Here is a 23755-nt window from a genome sequence, read left to right as displayed (position 1 = left end):
CTCGCAGATTGGATTCGGCTGTTGATTTGATGTCACTGCATGTAGGTGACCGAATTTTAGAAGTAAATGGAAGACCAGTTGAAGACCATTGCATAGAAGACATTGAAACGCTTATTGCTTGCTCTGATGATGTTTTGCAGGTATTTTAAATTATTTAGTGTTCCTTGATTTTCTATTGAAACGAACGTAAGGAAGTCTTGTTGATAAATTTGTCATATTTGAACAGGTTTTTGCTGCAGATAATCAGATTTATGTTAATATTTATTGATAATTATCAAGAAGATGTTCTGTTAATTGCCATGATCATCTTATGGAAATTTCTCCACTCTTTCAGTTAAGTACAGTACAATACTGTATGTACTCACATAACAAGGTATCTCGCGTATTGTTCAACCCCAAATTTTTCACCCAAAAAAAGTTATTTTACTTTGTGTCTCATTTATCATACTAGTTCCTCTTTTAAGAGGCCAAATTACAATACACTAGCCTCTTTTCCTCCATCTCTTTATCTATCCTATCTTATAGTTAAATTAGTTAAAAAACTAAAAAGATACATAATGATACAAGTACTGTTAGTGTAACATTATACTTGTGTAAGTGTTTACAGCCATAAGCATCTGAATGAGAAACAGCTGTTTTGCTATGAAAAACCAAATTGGATAATGACAACTGTTTTGTTTGCATTTCAACCATTGTACGTTAGTAGAACATTACCGTAGCTATTAGTTATGTTACAAATAACGTTAAGTGGAATATGACTGATATATTTTACCTTATACCCTTATTTGCTATGGAGAAAAGATCAGCATGGAAATATACTGCTAAATTTAAGCTGCAAGTTGTAGCTGAAGCTGAGAAAACAATGTTCAAACTGCTAATGACTATAAATTCTCGTGCGTCGGCAACGTGGAGTTTCCGTAAACTTTGATATGCCTGCAAACTCAACCATGAATAAAGTTGGAGAGAAAAGTATTTTAATCATAACTACTGGGCATGAAATAACACATTTTACTGTTGCTTTCACACTAATAAAAGATAAATACGTAAAGCCCGTGTTATGATGAAATCAAGTGAAAATAGCCTGGAATCTCTTGATTTTTTTTTCACAAAAACATGTCCCCATCGCCATCTATTAATGAAAAAAACCAATAAATTTAGTTTAAAACAATATGTGTTTAAGTCATATTTCTACTTAGAAAAATACTTCATCTAACAAAAAATAACCTTGCCCCTTATAAGTTGAGTATGTAGAGATTTGTATACGCTAACTAGAAGCAAGAAAATTGCTTTGAATCGAGTTAAATTTGGTGAAGTAAACTTACCTTGCAATCGCCCTCAATTGATTTCCAAACCAAAACATTGATCGCTGTTTGTATTTATAACACAATGATAATATGAGAATGCATACAGTATTATCGGATACAGTGAAGTAAAGCATAAATTATTTTTAACCCAGTATAAGATATATGAAAATCATTATGCCAGACAAAAATTCATTAGTTTAATGGTCTAAGAGTTTTATATAATTTTATTCTAGCTAACAATTGAGCATGATCCAGAGCAAGTATCATCCAGAAGACAAAGTTTCCCATTTGTGTCGTCCATCCGTAGTACGTTACCATTGCGAGAGCAGCAAGAAAAAGAAGGTGAGTTACTTTTACTGGTGAGACCTCAGACTAATTTATGAGAATTAGGCTAATTGGGGATTATTTTATGTGACACTCCAGTACACGTAACATTTTGATGCAATTCACCGAATAACAATTTTTTTAACTGTTATATGTAGCCTTTGGTTGTAATTTAAAGGTGTAACTCATTAACCCTTTCATGTCCAACTGACGTAATAGTACGTAAAAATACTCTATCCCCCATCTATCCAACTGACGTAGCAGTACGTAAAATTTACCGAAATTTTTTGTACGTGTGGTAGGGGCCTTTTTTTTTTTTTTTCGGACAAGTAGCGATTTCCATAGGTTAGATCATATTTGGACCGTGTATCTCGGGTATCAATACGCCAGCAAAGTAGTTTCTGTACTGCGCATGCTCAAATCCCTGGCGTAGTAAAATTCTCACAATGAAATCAGCTGATCGCACCTACACTTCCCTCTCAGTGACCCCAAAGCCATTTTTCTTAACTCTCCCTTTATTCTTCAACTTTTCCTCTACATTTTCGTATATTTACAAAGTAATTTCTATGAAAAATAACCGAGATAGGGTTCTTAAAAAAATTGTTATTCTAGCAATTAATGTTGACAACGGTAAAATTTTTTTTTGTTTTGATCAATTTATAACTTCAAAATGAAACTGTTGCCGTATCCAAAGCCATTTTTCTTGACCTTCCCTTTATTCTTCAACGTTTCCTCTACATTTTCATATCTTTACAAAGGAATTTCAATGAAAAATAACCAAGATAGGGCTCTTCAAAAAAAAAAAAAAAAAAAAAAAAATTATAGCGATAATTCTCACTATGCGCCGGGCAGAGCGCTCTGTTTCTTATCCTCTTTTCTATAAATTTTTTCACCGGCTGGACTTATTCGTTTTCCATTGATTTATATGTCGATATTTAGGGAATTTTATTGGCTTTCTCATAAAAAATAATTCATTCGCCTGACTTTCATAGTTTTTGGGTTAGGAACGAAAATATAAAAAAAAAGTAAAGATTTTTTTGTATTTAGAGGGCTGAGACTCTTATTCTGACTATTCCACCATAAAATACTAACATTTAGAAAAAAAAGGACAGCAAAATGAACGTTGTTGGCATAAAATTTTTATTTTTGCTGAATTTTCAAAATAATTATTTTTTCCCACTGTCAAGCGCTCCCAGACACCTCGGATATCTGGGGACACAGTGCTCAAAACTAAGTGGATATGAAAGAGTTAACTGTAACTGTGTGAAGTACTATACTGTTTACCAATTGCATGGAAAGTGGAATGTGTAAGTTAATGAATGACAATTAATTTGCAGGTATGCGGGAGAGGCTTTTTAAGAGAAGAGATGAAGGTTATGTATCAGGCACCCAGCGTAGTCGACAGCTGAGAAGAGGGAGGGGTTGCAAAGAAAGAGCATCGTCACTACCAAAGCTATTAGATGGGTAAGTATGCATAGTCATATGATATTTCATAGACTGAAATAGTTTTGAGATTTTACACAAAGACTAAGAAACAGTTAATCAGATGATCAGGATGTAGACTGGTAGGATAGCCCGGAAAATCTTGCTGAAAGGTCATAGAGGAAGACTTGGAACAGATGAAAATTGAGCTACAAGGAATGAGACAGAAGATTGTAGAGTGATTTCATTTTATGCCAAACTCCATAACAAGAAGCAGGAAGTAAAATGTTTATAATAATGAATGATGGTACAGGCTATAATTTTTTATCTTAAATCAAGCTTCCCTTGTGTATTAGAGCTCCTCCATCCTACTGTTTGAACAAATGCTAATCTTATACTATTTATAAGAGTTTTGAATGAATCTTAAGAAATTATAGACAATGGGCAACAGGATATATACATAGTAAAGATGTTCTGTCTCTGCAGTGTATAGGAATTGTATACTATTTATTCCATTAAGAGTATGTTACTTTCATTTGGAAGGTACTTACTGATACCGTTGCGAAAAAATAATGAAAATGCTTGACCTATTTAGTTTTTACTTTTCAGTGACTGTTCCAGAGAATGTGGTTACTATGATCTTAGTAGAACTAAGTCATTCCGAGTAGAACCAAAGAATCATCGGATATTCCGCGCATCAGATCTCACTCAGGGAGAACTTCTTGGTAAAGGTTTCTTTGGACAGGTGAGGGCTATAAATGTTTATCCTTAAACATTTTTTTTTAAGTAAATGCAGTAATATATAATGTTGATTGACAGATACATTTTGAGGACTCTGCTCATGACACAATTAGATTCAAGCAATGGTGTTCTCAACCATGAAAGCAGTCCAGGGTTGGCTGGTATGTCAGCTTTCTGTACTCTGTGAATGATGAGTCACATTGCGTGGATTGATTGTAGTGTAAGGCTTCCCTATCTTTAAAATCCACGCAAGCGAGTTGGATAACTTACCATTGATCACTGATTCTTGTGATGATCATGCTCTCACAATGTACTATCACAGAACTGGTCTGCATACTGAGTATAGATCAGTTTCTGATTAGCTGCCAGCATATGAGCAGCGTCTCTGGTAAATTTGGGACACACTTTTTGTATTAAATGGCCTTATCAACCATGTGCCAATATGTGTTTGTTTTTGGATATTCATTGCCTTCAAATATCTATACTGTAGGAACCATGAGCTGAGGCCTTTTGTAGATATATTGTGTTCAGACAAATATCTTTACACCATTCTTGTCTGTTGCTGCTTGTATCAATCTTGCATTATTTGTTTACTTCATGCAAGACTACAGGCAGTCCCCGGGTTACGACGGGTTCGGCTTACGACGTTCCGAGGTTAAGGCGTTTTTCAATTATATATTCATCAGAAATTATTTCCAGGGTTATCATGCATGTTCCAGGGTTACGACGCCTAGAACGCTTATCTGGCAGAAGAAATATGACACCAAAAATGCAAAATAATCAATATTTGAAGGTTTTTTTGATGAAAAACGCAATAAAAGTAAGGTTTTCTTAGTATTTTTTATGATGTTCCGGCTTACGACGATTTTCAGGTTACAACGCGTCTCAAGAACGGAACCCCTGTCATAACCCGGGGACTGCCTGTATGTATTTGCTGTTGAGGGGCACATCACTCACCCCAGAGTGTAATATTTTATTTAATTTTATTTTTAGTGAGCATTGGCTCACACTTATAATCAATTGGAAGAGGTGTTGTATAGCTTGCTACCTATGGACTGTGGTAAGATACTTATAGCAAGATGCTTGCATTTTGGTACTTCGAATAGTAGGCATTATGTACTTAAGGCTCTGTGCAGCGTGCCTTCGGCCCCTAGCTGCAACCCCTTTCATTCCTTTTACTGTACCTCCTTTCATCTTCTCTTTCTTCTGTCTTGCTTTCCACCCTCTCCTAACAATTGATTTCCAGTGCAACTGCTTTGAGGTTTTCTTCCTGTTTCACCTATCAAACCTTTTACTGTCAATTTCCATTTCAGCGCTGAATGACCTCATAGGTCCTTTTGGCGTAAATGCCATATTCAATTCAACTTCAAATAGTAATGTAACTTGTATGTTTTTCAGGTTTATAAGATGACACATTCAGAGACTGGTGAAATCATGGTGTTGAAAGAATTATACAGAGTAGATGAACAGGCTCAAAAGAACTTTCTTAAAGAGGTACATATATTTCTTTGCTGCATTTTAAAATGTCATGTTATTGTTTCATGAAATGAGTTCTCATATTTTAAAAAATTTTTTGCCAGTGAGTTATTCTTACTTTGTAAAAAACTCTTCAAACAGTTTTCTTTTAGAAAGTTATTTATATTATCATTGGAAAAAGCATTCATACTCAATTTATTAAACTCATATATATTCGTAAAATTGTTCAACTAATATTTTATATATTTCAGGTTGCAGTCCTAAGAAGTCTAAGTCATAAGAATGTATTACGCTTTATAGGTGTGTTATATAAGGACCGTAAGCTTCATCTCCTCACAGAATATATTGGTGGAGGTACTCTCAAAGAAATTATACATGATATGGAAAAGACCTTGCCTTGGGATCAGCGAATTAGCTTCGCAAAAGACATTTCCTCAGGGATGGCGTACCTGCATAGTTGTGATATTATTCATAGGGATCTCAATTCACATAACTGCCTAGTCAGAGAGGTAAGTTTTTCAGTAGTTATTCTTTCTGGATACTGCTGAACTATTTGTTATGATTATGTTGTGCGTAAAGTGTGTTCCACATTGTAAGTTAAAAGACTTTTTCAAACTATCTCTATCCTGGTGGAATATCATGATCATAGCCCATTGTAACGAGGGTTCACTCTCCACACAAAACTTGCTTGAAGCAATGTGTAGCCCTGATATATGTCAGCTTAGATTTGGGTAATTCTCAGTTATGAGTTTTCATATAAGTTTCGTGTTCTCTTACTTTTCTAAAACATTAATTTCCAGTTGGGGAAGAAACCAAGTTGTGAATCACTCATTGAAGCATCTGTCTCACTTACTGAAAGCTCTTACATAATTTAATCACCATTTAATGAATTGTATTGCCTTCAGTATGGCCTAATGTAAATAACTCTTTTCAGTGTACTTATTGTCCCTGGGTCCAACTTTGTTTTCCTGCTTCAACTTTACCTTGCTTCAGTTTTTACTTGTTTACTAGCATATTATTTGAGCTAGTTCTTTTTTAATACTATATTAGAAGGATAATCTTCACCAGATCTTCCACATCTCCATCATTTATTCATCTTTATTTGCATGTATATTATTATACAGTGGTTGTAATTAAAAGAAAATATACTGCTATTTACTTTGTACGAGTTATTACTATCATCATATATTAAAGATTGTAGTTGAGAAAGCTCTGAAAAGTTCCCAGCTTTAAGAATTTTAATTCTGACTATTGCATTATGTTATTTATTTGTAATTGTTGCCTTTGTTTTTTCATTTTTATCATTTTTCAGCATAAGCGTACACTTTCATATGAAACAAACAAGAAAGGTTATGAGCTTGCTAAGTAATCTTTCATTAAATGGAATGTTTATATTTGAAAAAAGAGAAAAAGAACATTGAAATGGTATCTGAATGATATATGAATAAAAACTAATAAATATAAGCATAAATGTAAATATGTATACATCGCGGTACGTAGTTGGAAAATGGTGTGTGGGAGTGAGGGATTGGTCAGGGCGAGATTTGAATTTTAGCTTAGGCTAACTTTCTTTACACAAATGAATAATCTACCCACCTGTACGCATTCTCCAACTCCAGTATACTCCAGAAATCACCTTAAATCAACAGCACAACAAGACTTACGACCCAAAAACGACCCAAAAACTCCTACCAGACAGAGAGCTCTCCCCTACCAACCAAACACCACACGCACGTGTCTCCTTCTCCTCCATGTTATTGTTTACATCCCACCGACGCCGCCGCCATCTTGTCTATGACGTCACAGCCTATGATGTCACAACACAACTTGAATACATCAACAGACACCTTCTAGAATCAACCATATGCTGTCCATATATATAGGACACTCACCATATTTCAACAGTGCATAAAATACCAATAACAATTATACAATATATAATCACGAGAGACTCAGATATCCCAGCCTCTCGCGGCAGTCTGCATACATCATATACTTACTGCCCGTGCCCATCGCGCTAGATTTAAAATGTTTTCAATATTGTTGTGTTGGGATCGCCATTGTAACTTCAAAATACCATAACTGGTATCGCCACCGAAACTACAAAATATCGCAACTCAAAACTAAAGACTATTGTAGTTGTACTTCTAAAGAATGAAGTTTTTAAGATTAACTATTTTATTCTCATTTACAGGATAAGACTGTGGTTGTTGCTGATTTTGGATTAGCAAGAATAATGCCACAAAATAATTGGACAGCGGAAAGAAAAAAATTTGGTAAACGACATGCGAGGAAAAAAAGGTGATTGAGTATCTTATGCCCCATATTTTTTATGGTAATGTACATAAAAAAAAATGAATATTCAGCCTCAGACATAATTGATATTCAATTAACATTTTAACTTTTGCCACAAAGGCTTTATCTTGTCTATTTTGCCATCAGACATGTAAATTCACATTGATTTTATGAAAATGTTTCTTTCTGTCACTAATAATTGTACTTCTGGTACAAGTAAGTCACAAAAGAATTATTAATTGAGTCAGAACACATTTTCTCCATTGTTATTGTTGTTATGAAGACAACCCTCATGTTATTGCATTTTCCTTTTATCTGAACTGCACTGTATATTTTAAATACTTAATCCATTATGATATAGTGATTAGAATTAACTACACACACACACACACACACACACACACACACACACACACACACACACACACACACACACACACACACATCTATGAATTTTGTCTCTCATAACCTGATGGTTGGTGCTGCCCATTCATTTTTAATACAGAATTTTTGTTTTAATTCATAGGATTATGAAGAAGTTTATATATTTTTCATTAAGCAACATTTCATTTAAGCAAATCTATGTTTAAAACTATTTTTCATTGGAGTCATGAATAGAAAACCTTACTGGTTTATGCTCTTATCATTCAACAGGTATACTGTTGTGGGTAACCCATATTGGATGGCACCAGAAATGATGAAAGGAAACAAGTATGATGAGAAAGTGGACATATTCAGCTTTGGTATTATTTTATGCGAGGTGAGAGTTGGACGATGTGTTTGTGAGTTTTTACTATATATTGCTTTTTATTGGTTTTTGGACTTTTTTTTTTCTTTTAGAGATTTCCTAACGTTTGCTCTGGGTACAATGGTTTTATATTGAAGTGAATAGTTTTGTATGCATTGTGTTAAGGCTGTTCTAGAAATATAGAGATAAAAATTAGAAGGTATATTCATGGAAAGCTCACAGTAATTCAAGAACAGAGAGTTTATATTTAACAAAGATTAGTGATTCCCTCTGGTTTTCAATTTTGCATTAATAGTAAAATATTAAAGTTGACAATCAAGAGATCTTGTAGTGTAAACATCGTAGAGCTGACAAGTCGATTAATCCTAACTAATCAGAGGGGGTAACGACTGGAAGGTTACTGCAGTATGAGGTACCTAGGCTCAATAAAGATGTTTTTGGTCTTCCATTATGCCTCCAGACTTCTGTTGTCTTATTTTGGAGAATTCCTCTTTAGGTTTCAACTTCTTTTTTGTTTATTGCTGTGTTCGATTTTATCTGACTTAAAGTTTTCTATCACAGATTATTGGAAGAGTTGAGGCTGATCCTGATTACATGCCACGATCCATGGATTTTGGTCTGAATGAAGCAGTATTTCAAGCGAAGTATTGTGAAGATTGTCCAGAACCATTTTATAAAATAGCATTTCTTTGCTGTGGTATCAATCCAGATACAAGGTACATAAATCCTATCATTGTTTTTCCAGTGTTTGGTATCTTATTTTTTCATTTGTGTCTGTTTCTTAAACTGGTAAACCTTTTACCTACACTACTTTTGAATTTGTTAGTTATTTTAATTATGCTTATTTTCAGTGTGTATTCACTAGTTTGATTTTTATGGAAACAATAAAACAAATCCTTGTATTTTTCAATATAGAGCAAAGCACTTCCTGCCAAATTGGAAATTACAGTACATATACAGTACATATATCTCACACCAGGTAACCTAACGTACTGGTAGAGTTCCATATGCCAAATTTTTGGGAAAAATTAGTTTTATCCTTTAGTTAATGTGTCTCATAAAATTGTGACAGTTTACAAACATTTGTGTTTTTACATTAAAGCAAGTTTCTATGAAACCAATTACTACCTTACTCTTTTTTAGAGATAGTCAAATCCTGACCATGAATTAATGTAGTACATAACGCGTACTTTTGAAAAAATTCATTTTATTTTTGAGTTACCTACTATTTGCAGAATGTTCACTCATGGTGGATTTATTGACAATTATTTCTAGCTACCTCTTTGGAACTGACAATGATAATGAAAACAATTCAAACTTGTAAAGGCTGACTGAGTTTGTTTTAAATTTATTACAAAATTTTACACAAACTCCAGTTTCATGTTGCTAGGGAAGTTTAGGTAGTACAGCAGTCTTATTCAGAAATTGGCTTGGGTGAAATTAAAAAATATAGTATTTTTATATTCTTATACAGCATTTGATATTATGCATAATTTACCATTATCATGGGTCATTATATCAGTATGATAATATATGCCTCACTGCATTAGAGCTACTTTCCATTCAGGTGTCTGAATAAATTGAATATGTATTGCAAGGGAAATTTTAAAGATTAAATGTTAACGTTACGGTAACACTGTATTTTATTTTAAAGCGGTGATTCAATTCTTTTGCAGACCAGCATTTGAAATTCTTGAAGTGTGGCTTGAAAGTTTGGCTCTGCATTTTACTGTTGGTGTTCCTCTTCCATCGAACTTAATTGTTGACATTTACAACTTTAATGGTAATGTATTTATTGGTGTGTTTAATTAGGTATTATTTTTAGTGGTATACATGCCTATATAATCTTTTATGAACTGTTTGCTGAAGAATGAGATATTGGTGCTAGTTTCTCTAAAGGTAAATTATAATTTGTAATTATTGTTCTCAAACTTTGAAATTTGTATGGATAGAGGTATGTCTTAAATGAATATAAGTGGGTTTTTCTGTATGCTGAATCACAGAGATCTAGTTGATTATGATTTAACTAGACACTCCAGAGGTTTAGAAGCTTGTACTTAAAAGACTTGAAAATATCATATGATAATAACTAAAAATATGTTGAGATCTCGAAGGTAGAAATAGTTTAGACATACTAAGAAAGAAGATGACATGTAGTAAAAAAGAATGTAGGAAGTAGCAGGATGAAGACCATAAGGAAAGACAAGAAATCTTCTTTATCTTGATAAGTGCTGTGCATTAAATTAATTTAAAAGGTAGGCAGCCCCTGGTTATAGGCGGACTCTGTTAATGGCGATCTGGTCATCGGTGATTTATGGCATCATAACACACCGAGTTTCCATTATCGGCACATAGGCACTGATAATAGAGTAATGGTGCCATAGGATACCTAACAGAGGCACCATTAACTGATTCATAAATCGCCTAGCGTTCATATACGAAACATACCTTCGATCTTAACATAAGGATAATACTAGCGCCAGCTGGAAACCGGTAGAATTAAAATTAAACTTGTGAGATCCAGGGACTATTGGCATCTATACCAGGTCATGGGGCATGTATTACCCAGAATGCCCTTGGCGTCCCGTGACCTGCCAGTTACTTTTCTACCGCCTTTAAGATAGGATGTGTTTACTTTCTATCTGTTTTACGATTTATGTTACTTGTCCAATTTTCTATTGGTTGATGCAAAGTTATAGCAATTTTTGTGGAAATATTACTGCAGCAAAAGTCATGAAAGCTGTTGTACAGTAAAAGATAAGCATTTACGTTATATTTTTCACAGAATCATAGTTTACCATTTTACCTGTATTATTGCCAAACGTTGCCCAGACAAAGATTTTTTTAACAATTAGGTAAGGTATGAAAGATTAAACCTGATTTGATTGATGCTTACTACATATCAAATGAATCGCTGTATTGTATGGTACTTTCAGGTCGAAGCCCCAGTTCATCAGAAGTCTCAACACCTGAGGATATATCTGCAGATTGCAGGCATCCACCTCCTCTTTTACGAACTATTAGTGAAGGGACGTACCACACCAGTGGAAGTCACAGTAGGAATTCTTCCACATCACAGGCTTTCCATGATGATAGCTTTGATTCTCTTGAGATAGCAGTAAAGGAAACAAGTTTTGATCTTGGAGAAAGCCTTAATTCGGAAAGAACTTCCCCAGCCCCCTGTTGGTCATCAGCAGGGACAGCTGTTAATGCAAAAAGCAGTTCTGTGATAAACTCGAGCGTAGAAGCAAAAGAGAAAATAAGTCCAGTTCCTTTAAGTATTCCTTCCCCTAAGCTATCCAAGTCTCAAGCGAGCAGCTCTCTTGAGTTCATGGAATGCACGCAACTATGATAGTCTGTACTGTATTATATGTAAGTATATGTACTGTTGAAAATTACTTTACTGGTATTATTATTAATGTGATAATACCCAAGTTAGATTGTTTTTAAAGTATTAATAACTATAACGTTGGTACAAATTTAACTTACAGCATTCCTTTAATAGTGATGTTAGAATCTTTATAGATAATATAGTGAAATTCAGAGAGAAAAATAGAGAACTATGGTAAGGCCACCCATTTTTTGTTTGTTTCGTGTAGCATTGACTTTCATTAACGTCATTATTCACTATTTGTCAGTAACTGTTAATCATTTCCTATCACTGCTCACATTTTGTAAATCCATGACTTTACTCTTGATCAAATATTTAATACATAAAAAAAGGAAAAGTCAAGCAACTTAGTTTTGCAAGATTCCTCTTATTGTTACCTGCTGCTGAAGTTTTCATCATCGTATGTTTTGAGTTCTGGTCGTCTTGATCTTGTTTATCACTGTTGAATAATTGTAGATAGTTTTGTTATTTTGCTTTCTTTTGTTATTAGCCGATTTCATATTTTCTTGAGGCTTGTTATTGTATGTTTGATAGACAGTAGATTACATAATATTGTAATTCTAAGCACTGTGTAACCTGCTGCTGAATTTGTATCCAGACATCAAGTTTGGACCTTTTAACTAATTTTGCTTTTTTAGATGAAAATTTTACTTGTTGAACAGTGTTTAGATCTCTTTGATCTTCATCACTCACACTCTTTATAGTGAGGACACTTGTCCATAGCTGGAGAAAGTGAAAGCACATTAATATTGTGTAATTTGTTTTGTAGAAAATATCTTCAGCTTAGGCTTCATTTTCAGGCTCAAGCTCATCTAAGTCAGTTTGCTCACCTTATTGAAAGAAAAGAATGATGAAGGAGAATAGCCTTCAGTCTATGGATGTTCTTTGTAGTACCTCTTGGTGTAAGTTTGCCAGCAATGCAAAATCTTTTACATCTTACATGGGGCTCATCATCCAAGATCATTTCTAGCCTTAGTCTTGAAATTATGTGCCTTTTACTGCCACTTATGCCTCCTCATTGTTTTGAACTTTTGGGTAAGAGAGCCGTGATTAAAAAGTTCTTTAAGCAGTGGTTAACTTTCCATGCTCTAACAATATGTTGTGTGCGCCTGGTTTTGATTGATATTTAATCTGTTGATTTTCCTTTGACATTGTTTTATTTTATTTCTCTTTGGGTTCCTAACTGGTAGTGAGTGTGCTTGTGAAAAATATATGTATTTGTTTTTAGGGAAGGTTGTGGCTCTTATTTTAAGGTAAGTGTTCTTTTATGTGGTTAAATGATGAAATAACATTTGTTTATAGACAAATACAGAACATAGTTCATAATCTGTTGAATGATGAAATAACATTTGTTTATAGATAAGTACAGAACATAGTTCATAATCTGTTAGCCAACATTGTTTGTAGTATGGCCTGAAAGAGTTACTAGGAAAGAGTACTGGGTGTGTGATTAACTAAGTGCTAAAACACTTGATGTGCATATAGGAGGAGTAAATGTTGTGTGAAAAAATAAACTTTTCAAACATAGCAAGTGAGGAAGCACCTTTTGAGAAAGCTTAAATTTAAAGACCTTTGTTTGGATAATAATGTTGCTGTTCCTCATTGAATGTAGGGCATTGTCTGTGCTACATTTTTTCTTAATGATGTGTGTTTTAAACATGTGTGTTTTAAACTTGTGTTATGATTTTTCTCAAAAGTTGACTACCATTGGCTTGTGCATTTTCAGTCCATTTGCCTAATTGATTTTTTTCATGAAACTTGGAAATCCTTGGGCTGCTCTGAATTTTTTGCATGCGTTTTTATCTCGCAGCCTTCCTGTCTCTTGTCTCTCAGATATGAGACTCCATTCTAAATCCTTAACAAGGAGTTGTGTTAGTGCTTATAATTTGTGCACCAAATGTAACCATCTTTTAATTTTTTCATTAGATCTGAGTTAATTCCCTTACACCTACATAAAAAAGTGAAGTGCTACGAAATGTAGTGTTCTTAATATGCTGGCTTTATTGATAAATGTGACATAAGTTGTATTTCTTACTCCACAATTTTACTTTGCAGTGGATATCTTTGCCTAAGGACAAAATAACATTACACAATCCATGGTTCTGGCTTTGACATCTTTGTGAAGTCAGTTATTTAGAATACAACTTTCTCTTTACTCCTTAGAGGAGATAGAGGAACTGCAGACTAGGATAAACTCAGTTATGCTTATTGATGCGCCTAGACTGTTGGGAACGAAGAACACTATTCCTTTCTTAATGATACAGAGTGCATACAGTTGAGAATTTTATTTCCTGTTGGATAAGTATTCTTTTCTACTTAAGTTCAGAGGATAAAAACTCGTGAAGTTTCGTTATTATATAGCATGAAGATAACACTGTTTGCTTTTGAATGCATGTGCCCCTGACTTCCTTCATTCCCTTTACATGCCATTTTTACTGTTACCCATTTTATTATAGAATAGTTAACTTGGCCAGTAATTGACATTTTTAGAACTGTAGACCTGAAGTGGAGGACTCCTTGAATTCGATGGAAATTGGGGCAAGATATTGGAGTTGGAGACTAAGAGTAGCATAACAAATAAGACAGAAAGCGAAGATCCTTCAGTCCTGCCTATAGTTTTCTGTTTATATACGTTTAAAAATGCATGTTAATATGCTAACCTAACAGACCTCATAGTCTAGCATATGGTACCTTAAACATGCTTAGAACACTTACAGTAACCCACATTTGGGTAACATTCTTTAACATTCTTTTGCAATATTGTTCGAATAGGATTTAAATAGGTAGTACCTGTTTTATCTTTTAAAGGTAACCTTTAAATGAAGCCTTAAAGTACATAGTAATTTTTAGGTGGATATTTCAGCCTATAGTTAATGGCATGTTAGGTGAATGTGAAGTGGCAAGACAGAGAGTGTCTTAGAAGTTCCTTGCCTGAAATTAAATTTTTGTACAAAAGAAGCTTTTGCACAGGAATGAAGTGTATTTTCCCCAGAATATGTTTTACATAAGCTAATTTTTTTTTTTGCTAGATTGCTCAATAAGTAAATGATATGTCAACCCATTTTAGTAATGAATAAATGGTATATGATGATAGATAAGATATCAACATTATGGGGATACAAAGTTCTCCTCAGCAAATACTTTATCAGGTTAGTTTGACTGATAATTTATAGGGTATCAGTACATCCAGAGAGTGATCCATGACACTTTTATGTGAAATGTTCATTGCTTGAGTTTTTACTCTTGCTGTTCCAGTTTATTTGTGGAGGTTTCAGGTCAGCCCTAATGTCACCTGACAGTTATTTGAGTCAAGGCCCTAGCAAAGAAACTTATAAAGATGTTAGTTTATTATGTTAATTTTTCTATTGATGCAGTTTTTTATCATTACTTGGTACTCATTACTACTGTTTAACTTTTGCAAATATAAAGGTTATTCATTTCATATAGAAATGATGCTTAACCAACTTCTTTCCATTCTTTGAAATTTATCTTTTGCTTTCTCATTTGTGCACTCCATCCAAACTGGGTGAAACATATGATGAATTCTTCACACTGCCTTATTGTTTTTGCATCTTCTAACTGCAGTGAAACATCATTAGTAATCCTTAATTTTTTATGAACATGGACATTAGTTGCCAGCATAAGCTGCTATATAAAAGCAGTATGTGGTTTTACTTACAGTAGATATTAGTTCAAATAGTATATCTACATCTTTTGCCCTGAAATGATATCCACAGATTTTTCTGTGAATCTATCTTGAATTGTATCTGTAAAAGTTATGTAGCCATTGTGGACAGTTATTTTTCTAATAATTATTAAATGCTCAAGTTGTGCAGGAAAATTGTAGTGCTGCCCATCTGCACTAAATAAAGATATGGAGTTTACAAAATATTGAATTCCAATGAAGTTGACACTTCAGACTGTTTAACTGGAAGGCCGAGTTTATTTGAGGAAGAGGAAATTTCAAGAAAAGTAGTAATGGTTTCCCAATTCAAGATGAATTTGACGATCTGTTCAGGACTGGTACCATTTCAAGGTATGTTGTGACCAAAAGTTTTTGACTGAACTGACATTATTTTATACACTTAGTAAATTGCATCATGGCAGTTTTACCTTGTTTATATTATAGCAAATAGCAACTACAAGCATCCTGTAAACCTTATCATTCAAGCACACCCCTCTAACATGAAAGCATGTTCTTTAAGCAATTAAGATCTTGCCACATAATTTCAGAATGCACAATTTAGAGAGTTTGCAAATGTACACTAGAAAATTTTCATTTGAAAAGTTATTGAAAAAATAACTTGGTGTACTGTTGTATGATGCATGTCAGCAGTTAAGAGATGACAAAATTCAAGTAGTATAAAATAGGACAGATAGTTTTCATCTCTCAAAAAGCTATGAGGAGGGAGCCCAGATAAGAGATTCTTTTAGTCTTGACCAGTAAAGTAATCAGAGAATGTCATAAAGCATGAAGCAAACAGTATCTGAGAAAATATATGCATATATAATATATTTTTTCAATACTACCCTATCTATACTTACTGTCAATTCGTTTTTATTAATTTCGTTTTGAGAAGGCAAAATATATATTGCTTTCCAAAGAAACATAACATACAAAACTTGACAGGCCTAGCAAGTAGTTTATGTATAAAACATTTTTTGACAATATTGACTAAAAGTCATCTTGTTTCACATTGAGTTATAAAGAAGATTAATGTGTGCCTCCTTAGAGTGCCCCGAATAGGAATTATAACTTATTTCTTTTAGTAAAAATCAAGTCCCATTATATTTTGAAAAAGTTCCTGTCTTCATATGAAATACCTGATTTAATGCTTACTTAGTATCTTTGCTAAGGAAAATTGCCTTATAGCCTGCACTAATTTGCAAGCTCAGCACAATTGAGCTCCAGCAGGACGTGTAACTTTGATTTTTGGTAGCAAGGTATGACAAAGGTCAGTCATCATTCTTTTGGTGTTCTAACACAGCTTTTGTCTGTAATGACGATTCAAACCTTTTCCCTGTTTGGGAACTTTCAGAGGAAGGTGCTACCTCTAGACGAGTCAATTCTTTAGCAGAATTTAAGCATAAGTTGTAAGGCATTTTGTGATTGTGAGCCATGAATAATGCCTCTCTCAGGGGTGTCATTTTGTTAAAAACGGTATGAGATGATGAAAGTGCTTTTGCTTTTCACCTGACTGCATTGCAAAGTTGCATGTTGTAGAAAGAAGAAAAAGCATTTCTGCATAAGTTACTAACTTGGTCCATGATAAGATTAAAAGGGTGCAGCTATGCTTAAAATCAAGCGCTTACACATTACCTGAGAAAGTCAAGAGACTTTTCCTAATTATATTCCTTTAAACTTCTTTATTATTCTGTTATAATATTTTTTGAAAGGTCTTTTGTATGGTTAAACATTTGAGTGTTTCTAACAATCCCATGATATAAACATTTTTGGCTTGCTTTTTCAGTTGCTATGTCTATAAAGTATTAATTGGTTTGAAGAACAGTTATTTACTAGTCATGGATAGTGTAATTGAGAAGAAATGTGCATAACATATTAATCAGTAGTGAGTAAAACATGTAGTAGAAAAAATGGTATTCCTCTAGCATAATTTTATGACTAAAACTGGCTGGGCATACATAAACAGTGCGTTACTTAAATGTTCTCATTTTAGATGTAAAATGAAGTTATGACAATAGACTATACTTTTACAACTTTAGATGAAATTAAGAAATGAAAGCTTTAGAGTTAGTTACTTAGAGCAAGGCATAAAAAAATCTATGGCAACCAAGGATATATTGAAAATGTATGTATTTGCATGGAAATTAATTTTTTTGTGCAACATTACTAAAGGTATAGTATATTTTTCATAATTTTAGATTTCATGCATACTTTTTGAGAACTAGAAAGCATCTAAATTTGAGTTGTGTTGCTTTGGCTTATGGGTCATATTTTGTTTTATTTAAAGTTCTAATAACTTTTGGAGGACACCAGCTCAGAAGCAAAGAAGGGAAAGGAAATGCAACAGCCACACTATTTCGTGATCAGTTAAGACCTTGGCAGAACTATTCCCCAGATCTTGTGAAGTCATTGAAGTGGCCATGGTCAATTTTCCCATTTTGTTTAAATGGAGGTATAATCTGCATTAGGGTACAAAATACAAATACATACTAGTGACTAACTTGCAAGGCAGTTTTCCCTAGTCAGATTTAGGAAATTTGACATTCTTGACATATTCTGTAGTGGAAAGTGGGTTTAGTTTTATTAACAGAGACTGTCGTACTATTCTCTAAGATGGTATGCTGCCATAAAAACAAGCCGTGGAATTATTGTTGTAGGCTCTGATGATTTCTTCATGGCCTTTCTTAAGCCAGAAATATTTTATCAGCATTCTGTTAGTGGCACAAAGCCTACATCTCCCTCTATTTTTACACAAGAGTTTTAATGTACAATTATGGTTGACAGAACATATATATACGTAGGCTCTCTAATGAAAAAGAATCTGCACATTCAGGTAGAGTTGTGAACAAAGCTATTTTTTTAAGTGACCAGGTTTCTGTATACTAGTAAATGGTTTGTTTTAATTTTACTCCAATTTTTCTTATCGGTAATTTGTTTCTTTACAAATACATATATCTTGATTTTTCAGTGCATTATTGGAATGGACATTGAGAGAAACTTATAAGGGATTATGAAATTAAATGTTGTCTGTGAATTGTGTTTGAATTGTCTTTTTCAGTAAGTTTTCTGAAATAGTAAGTAGTAAATGTGCATGACCTGCTACAACTACCCATTTATGTTTTAATGAAGGTGTATTTATTGTTTGTTCGTCTTAGACTGATATGGTTTGACTTGTTGAGTATGCTCTGGTGTTTGTCCAAGTACTGATAATTAATTAAACTTAATTTGTATATTGAGAAACTAGCATATATGTAGAAGATGGGTGGTCCTTCTTATTGCGTATTGTATTGTAATACATATAGAAATGTTTTATGATATAATTGACATCAAAAGTATGATGTAAGTAGATTACATTTAATGTAAGAGTTTCACCATGTCAGAGAAGCTCTTTTCATGATGGTTTAATCTATAGTCATAAATATTTATATATGTATAAGCGAAGTATAAGGAAATTACTGTATAGCATTTATTGATATTTCATTTTGATCACTAATATATTTGAATAGTTTCAGTTTGATGTATTATATATTTGAAATTATATTTAGAAATACAGTATACTATATAGAGATATATCTAAAGGCTGGTTTTCTGGGAATGCTACCAGATTTCTTGTTTGCTCATGAAAGTGGCTGTAGAGCAGGATTGCGTAGAGAAATTGCCTCTAAGGCAGCATAAGAGTGCTTCTGTCAAAGCCAACATTTTAAGCATCGTATAGGATTTTAGACATGAAGACTACTACTTCATGTTTCCATCTCTTTAGATCATGACATTTAAAGTGTATAATGTAATGCCTGTTACACAATCTGCAAAATGATATAGTATGTATAACTCAAGTTCTGTAAGCATTTGAATGGGATTGCTTAGTGGTTCCCATGTATTATGATGCGTTCAAAGCAGAATTGGCTCTATATTATAATATGTACAGCTTAACATCGTTGTCTTGCCAGCTGATAATGCGAATGCCTTTCAGGATTTTTTTACTAATATATCCCAGATCACTTTTGTGGTCATTCTTGTCTGACCCAGAAGATCTTTATCTTGTCTATATGCAATAAATAATGTGAAGTGGCCATAAACTAACTAGATTTGAAAGTTACAATATAATAAAGGAGCTGTTTACTTTCAGATAATAATGTACGTATTTGGTTATGATGATTTTATGGTAACCGAAACAAAAATAACTGTCTGTGTGTAGATTGTGTAGATAGATGTTTATATGGTGAAATAATTATGTAAGAGAGAGTTAAAAAGTACTTCCATATGAATTGTTGCATTTTGTATGTGTGATTTTACATTTTAGATTTAGCAAATATGGAATCTATTTGAAGACTGTTGTTGATTGTAAATAGACAGATGTGTATAGTTATAATTTTAATCAAAATCCACGAAAACCTTTCAATATGTGCCTCAGTATTTTCTCATTGTGCCAATAATCTGTGGATCTTGGCTCAGCTCTTATTTCAACAAAGGATGATAGTACTGTATTTTGTTTAGTAGTTCCAGAACTTGCAAATTGGTCTCATATACGTAGATGTTAAAAGGTTCATCTTTTGTATATTGGTGTATAGATATTTGATTAGGACAATCTCATTATTTTGGTATTCATTGCATTCAGAACTCACTGGTTTTAAATCTTTTACAATATTTAAAGTCTTTCAATCTAATCCTTCAAAATTGCTTCCTTCCTCATTGTTACATTCCTAAAAATGGGGATCCGGGTCAAACAAGTGCACGATGACAAGGGACTGGGTTGCAACTGGAACCACCAACAGCTAAACAAACCCACAAAGACAAGAGACCTAGATTACAAATTACCCAGCAAAGTTCAGCCACAGAAAAACCACGTCTCGCTATCAATGAGCCATAAACTGATTCAGAAGGGAGCAAATATTATGTAAATGTTGGTAGTTTGGAGAAAAAAGGAAATTACGCAGCAGATATACTGATACAACCCTTTCATTCAAGATGTTGAATTATAAAAGCTTACTTAAAAAGTGAATAACTTGAATGGACAAACAGCATCCAATACGTAGGTGTGCTGGTCACGGGAAAATACAAAAATCACATGGTTGTGTGCACTTCTTGGTCAAAACAACACTTTGAACATGAATACAATGAACCTTGAAGGCACAAGGCTTAGCCATAAAATTTTTGTGCCCATGATACAATTCTGACTGGTACAGGATACTTGGCACTTGTACAGAATGTTCTTCCCATGCTTGCTGTAAAAAAATTAAACTTCAGTTTTGCTTAAAAGTAAAATTGGATGGTCAAACACAGTCTTATCTGCAGGTCTTCTACTTGTCATTGAGGGCAAACATAAACATCATATGCATGCTGATGTAAAAACCTTGGTCGAAACAACTTGTGTTTTAGCATAAATACATTTTAAACAAAGTACCTTGAAGGCAACAATCTTATAGCCATTATATTCATACCGACTTGGGAGAATTCTGATTGGCACAGGATACTCTGCACTTAGGATACTCCTCCCGCGCTTGCTGTTACAAAAGTACCAGTTCAACATCGATAAGGTACTGATTGCTGACCTCAATGTGCTATATCCAATAATGTTACTTCTGGGTAATTCCCAGGGCTATATACAACAATAATAAAAAAATGAAATAGAATAAGAGCTGCACCTAGGAAATGCAGCACATGACAAACAACAGATTCCTGGACCATACTTCAGACATGAAAAAAATATGCCTGATTACTCCAGTCATTGATTTAGCTTTTGATTAATTCAATATGTAAAGACAGACCTCTGCGCAAACTACTACCACCAAACGGCTGCTTTTGATTGAACGATATAGCTTTGTGCAGCAGCCATATGATAGCTAATATACTTTTCTTTACAGATCTGCTAAAAGGGGAAATTAAAAATAGTCAAGAATTTATCAAAGAATTATGGCATTACAGGGAGGAAAAACTTTAAAACAGGAATAAATCGAGTAAGAGAGCCATTTCAAAGACTTAACGCCGCCTACTGATACCACCACCACTAAGCAGTGATACCACATTTACAGCTTGATCTTAAGTATAAAGATTTTTCATTTAAATTACATGCCATTTCCAGTAACGTGCTAAGAAGTATACTACCAATTCTTCAGATTTTCTGTACATTAATTTTGTGATATACAGATTTATTCAGATTTTATTTCAGAAAACATCTATTTCACAAGCTAAGAAATTATTTTATTGTCCTGTTAACAACCCCAAGGAAAAACCCAACAGATTCTTACCCCTCCCATTTAATCCCAACCTCGACAAGTTATGTAACTATACTAACAATAGCCAGAAAGATACTAAAATAATTTTCAAATACCCCCAACACAATTAGCCATAAACTAATTAGAAACAGCAATAATGATAAGACTACTATCATTCTGGGTGTTTACGAAATCCCATGTCAAGACTATGGGAAAATATTTGTTCATAAGCGAACAAACCTTCGGTGTTAACAATAGGATAATTTCTAGTGTCCAGCTGGATCCGGTTAAATCGCAGATGAAAGCAAGGTATCTTGTGAGATCTGGCAACGCGTGCATATATCGGGTGAACTATATTGAAGCTAAACTTTTATAGATTCAATAAAAAGTATTTGAAATGCACTATAGTATACAGGCAGTCCCCGGGTTACGACGGGGGTTCCGTTCTTGAGACGCGTCGTAAGCCGAAAATCGTCGTAAGCCGGAACATCGTCAAAAATCCTAAGAAAACCTTACTTTTAATGCTTTGGGTGCATTGAAAACTATGTAAAATGCATTTTTATGGCATTTTTCATCAAAAAACCTCTCAAGTATTGATGATTTTGCATTTTTGGTGTCATATTTCATCTGCCAGATGAGTGTTGTAGGCCTCGTAACCCTGGAACATGCGTCGTAACCCTGGAACATGCGTCGTAACCCTGGAACATGCGTCGTAACCCTAGAACATGCATTGTAACCCTGGAACATGCGTCATAACCCTGGAACATGCGTTGTAACCCTGGAACATGCGTCGTAACCCTGGAACAGGCATCGTAACCCTGGAAATAATGTCTGATGAATATAATTGAAAAGTGTCGTAACCTCAGAACGTCGTAACCCGGGGACTGCCTGTATTAAGAAATCTAACAGCTTTAAGAAATAGTCATACAATGCACACTGATTTTCTTAAAATAAATCAAGTTACTCCAAGCTGAATTTCAAATGTGAAGAGGCCTAGTACTAACTAGGTTTCCACACACAGCATTTCATGACTGCACTGAATTTACATGAGCCTAACAAGTCTCCTTTTCCATTTTGGTCAAAACCTGCCAAACTTAACATAGCTTGTTCTGAATTCCACTGAATGTTAACTGTCACAGAAACAAGTCAGAAAATTCTATCTGGTTAGCTGATTGTGATACATGGATTCATCCAGTAGAGAATTAGTTTACCTTGATGTAGCTGGCTTAATAGGAAAATTTTAAAAGTAGTGTGAGAGGTGGACAAAGAGGCAGGTAGAAGTGTACTGATTTTTATTACAGTCAAGGGAAATATAAATATACAGCATGCGGACGGAAATGTGGTCACTGACCCGCGAGAGAGTAAAAGTGGGTCGGCGAGACCCGATTTGTGTTTCTTGAGAGACATAAAATACAAAATATAAAAGTACACAATATATGGTTATACAAGCTTTATACACTAGCGGAAAGCCCGCTGAACGCTCTCTCGGAGGGAAGTAAGAACAACGCGAATGATGAATTATATACAGAGAAAATTATGAATAAGCGTTGTCCTTACAGTAGCTTAACATTTATGAGTTATTACCTTGTTTTAAATGGTCAATGTGGAATGTAAATTTACCTAACATTATTATAACCATAAGCCTACAATGAACACGTTTACTTAACACTGTTATAACCATAAGACTGCAATAAATTGCTTACCTAACTGTTATAACCATAAGCGGACAATTAACATTTATAACTCTAGAAGTTAACGTTATGGAACCGAGGTCAACAGAATAATTTCCATTAATTCTTTTCAAAGACTGGATTTACTGCTTCTTACTTCCTTACTGACAGAATTGATAAGGTTATATAATTACCTGTATATAGACAATTGATAAGGTTATATAATTACCTGTTTATAGACAAGCTTAGTTCCTTTATAAAATGCCCACTGTGTCAAAATGTAAGCTCACTCATTTCCCCTAAAATTTGGCCCTAACTTAACCTGCCAATATTGACTTTTGACAACAGCTCGCATAAATTTACCTCTGCTTCTTCAGTTACTAGTTAGCACTAGGCTTCTTGACATGTGAAATTCAACTGATCAGTAACTTGATTTATTCAATTGAAAGAAAAATCTGCATGCATGGCATGACTGTTTCTTAAAGCT

The 23755-nt window shown here is 33.9% G+C and overlaps 1 protein-coding gene across 5 annotated transcripts in view; it reads left to right on the top strand.

The window, feature by feature from the left end:
- Window positions 1–20030, top strand: part of LOC135223453 (LIM domain kinase 1-like) — an 81719-nt gene extending 61689 nt beyond the window's left edge. For 4 of the 5 annotated variants that reach the window (XM_064261860.1, XM_064261858.1, XM_064261859.1 and 1 more), the window contains 11 exons: window positions 8–140; window positions 1538–1646; window positions 2966–3092; window positions 3660–3795; window positions 5190–5285; window positions 5519–5776; window positions 7462–7568; window positions 8217–8322; window positions 8872–9026; window positions 9987–10093; window positions 11247–20030. In XM_064261860.1, the coding sequence (XP_064117930.1) occupies window positions 8–140; window positions 1538–1646; window positions 2966–3092; window positions 3660–3795; window positions 5190–5285; window positions 5519–5776; window positions 7462–7568; window positions 8217–8322; window positions 8872–9026; window positions 9987–10093; window positions 11247–11662 (1750 nt within the window). In that variant the 3' untranslated portion in view covers window positions 11663–20030. The remainder of the gene's footprint in view (window positions 1–7; window positions 141–1537; window positions 1647–2965; window positions 3093–3659; window positions 3796–5189; window positions 5286–5518; window positions 5777–7461; window positions 7569–8216; window positions 8323–8871; window positions 9027–9986; window positions 10094–11246) is intronic. The other variant, XM_064261857.1, reaches the window with a different exon arrangement.
- The last annotated feature ends 3725 nt before the right edge of the window (window positions 20031–23755 follow it).

Source organism: Macrobrachium nipponense, chromosome 10 (assembly GCF_015104395.2).
Source record: "Macrobrachium nipponense isolate FS-2020 chromosome 10, ASM1510439v2, whole genome shotgun sequence".
NCBI lineage: Eukaryota > Metazoa > Arthropoda > Malacostraca > Decapoda > Palaemonidae > Macrobrachium > Macrobrachium nipponense.
The sequence above is the reverse complement of the archived record's forward strand: the minus strand, read 5'-3'. Positions and strand labels throughout refer to the sequence as shown.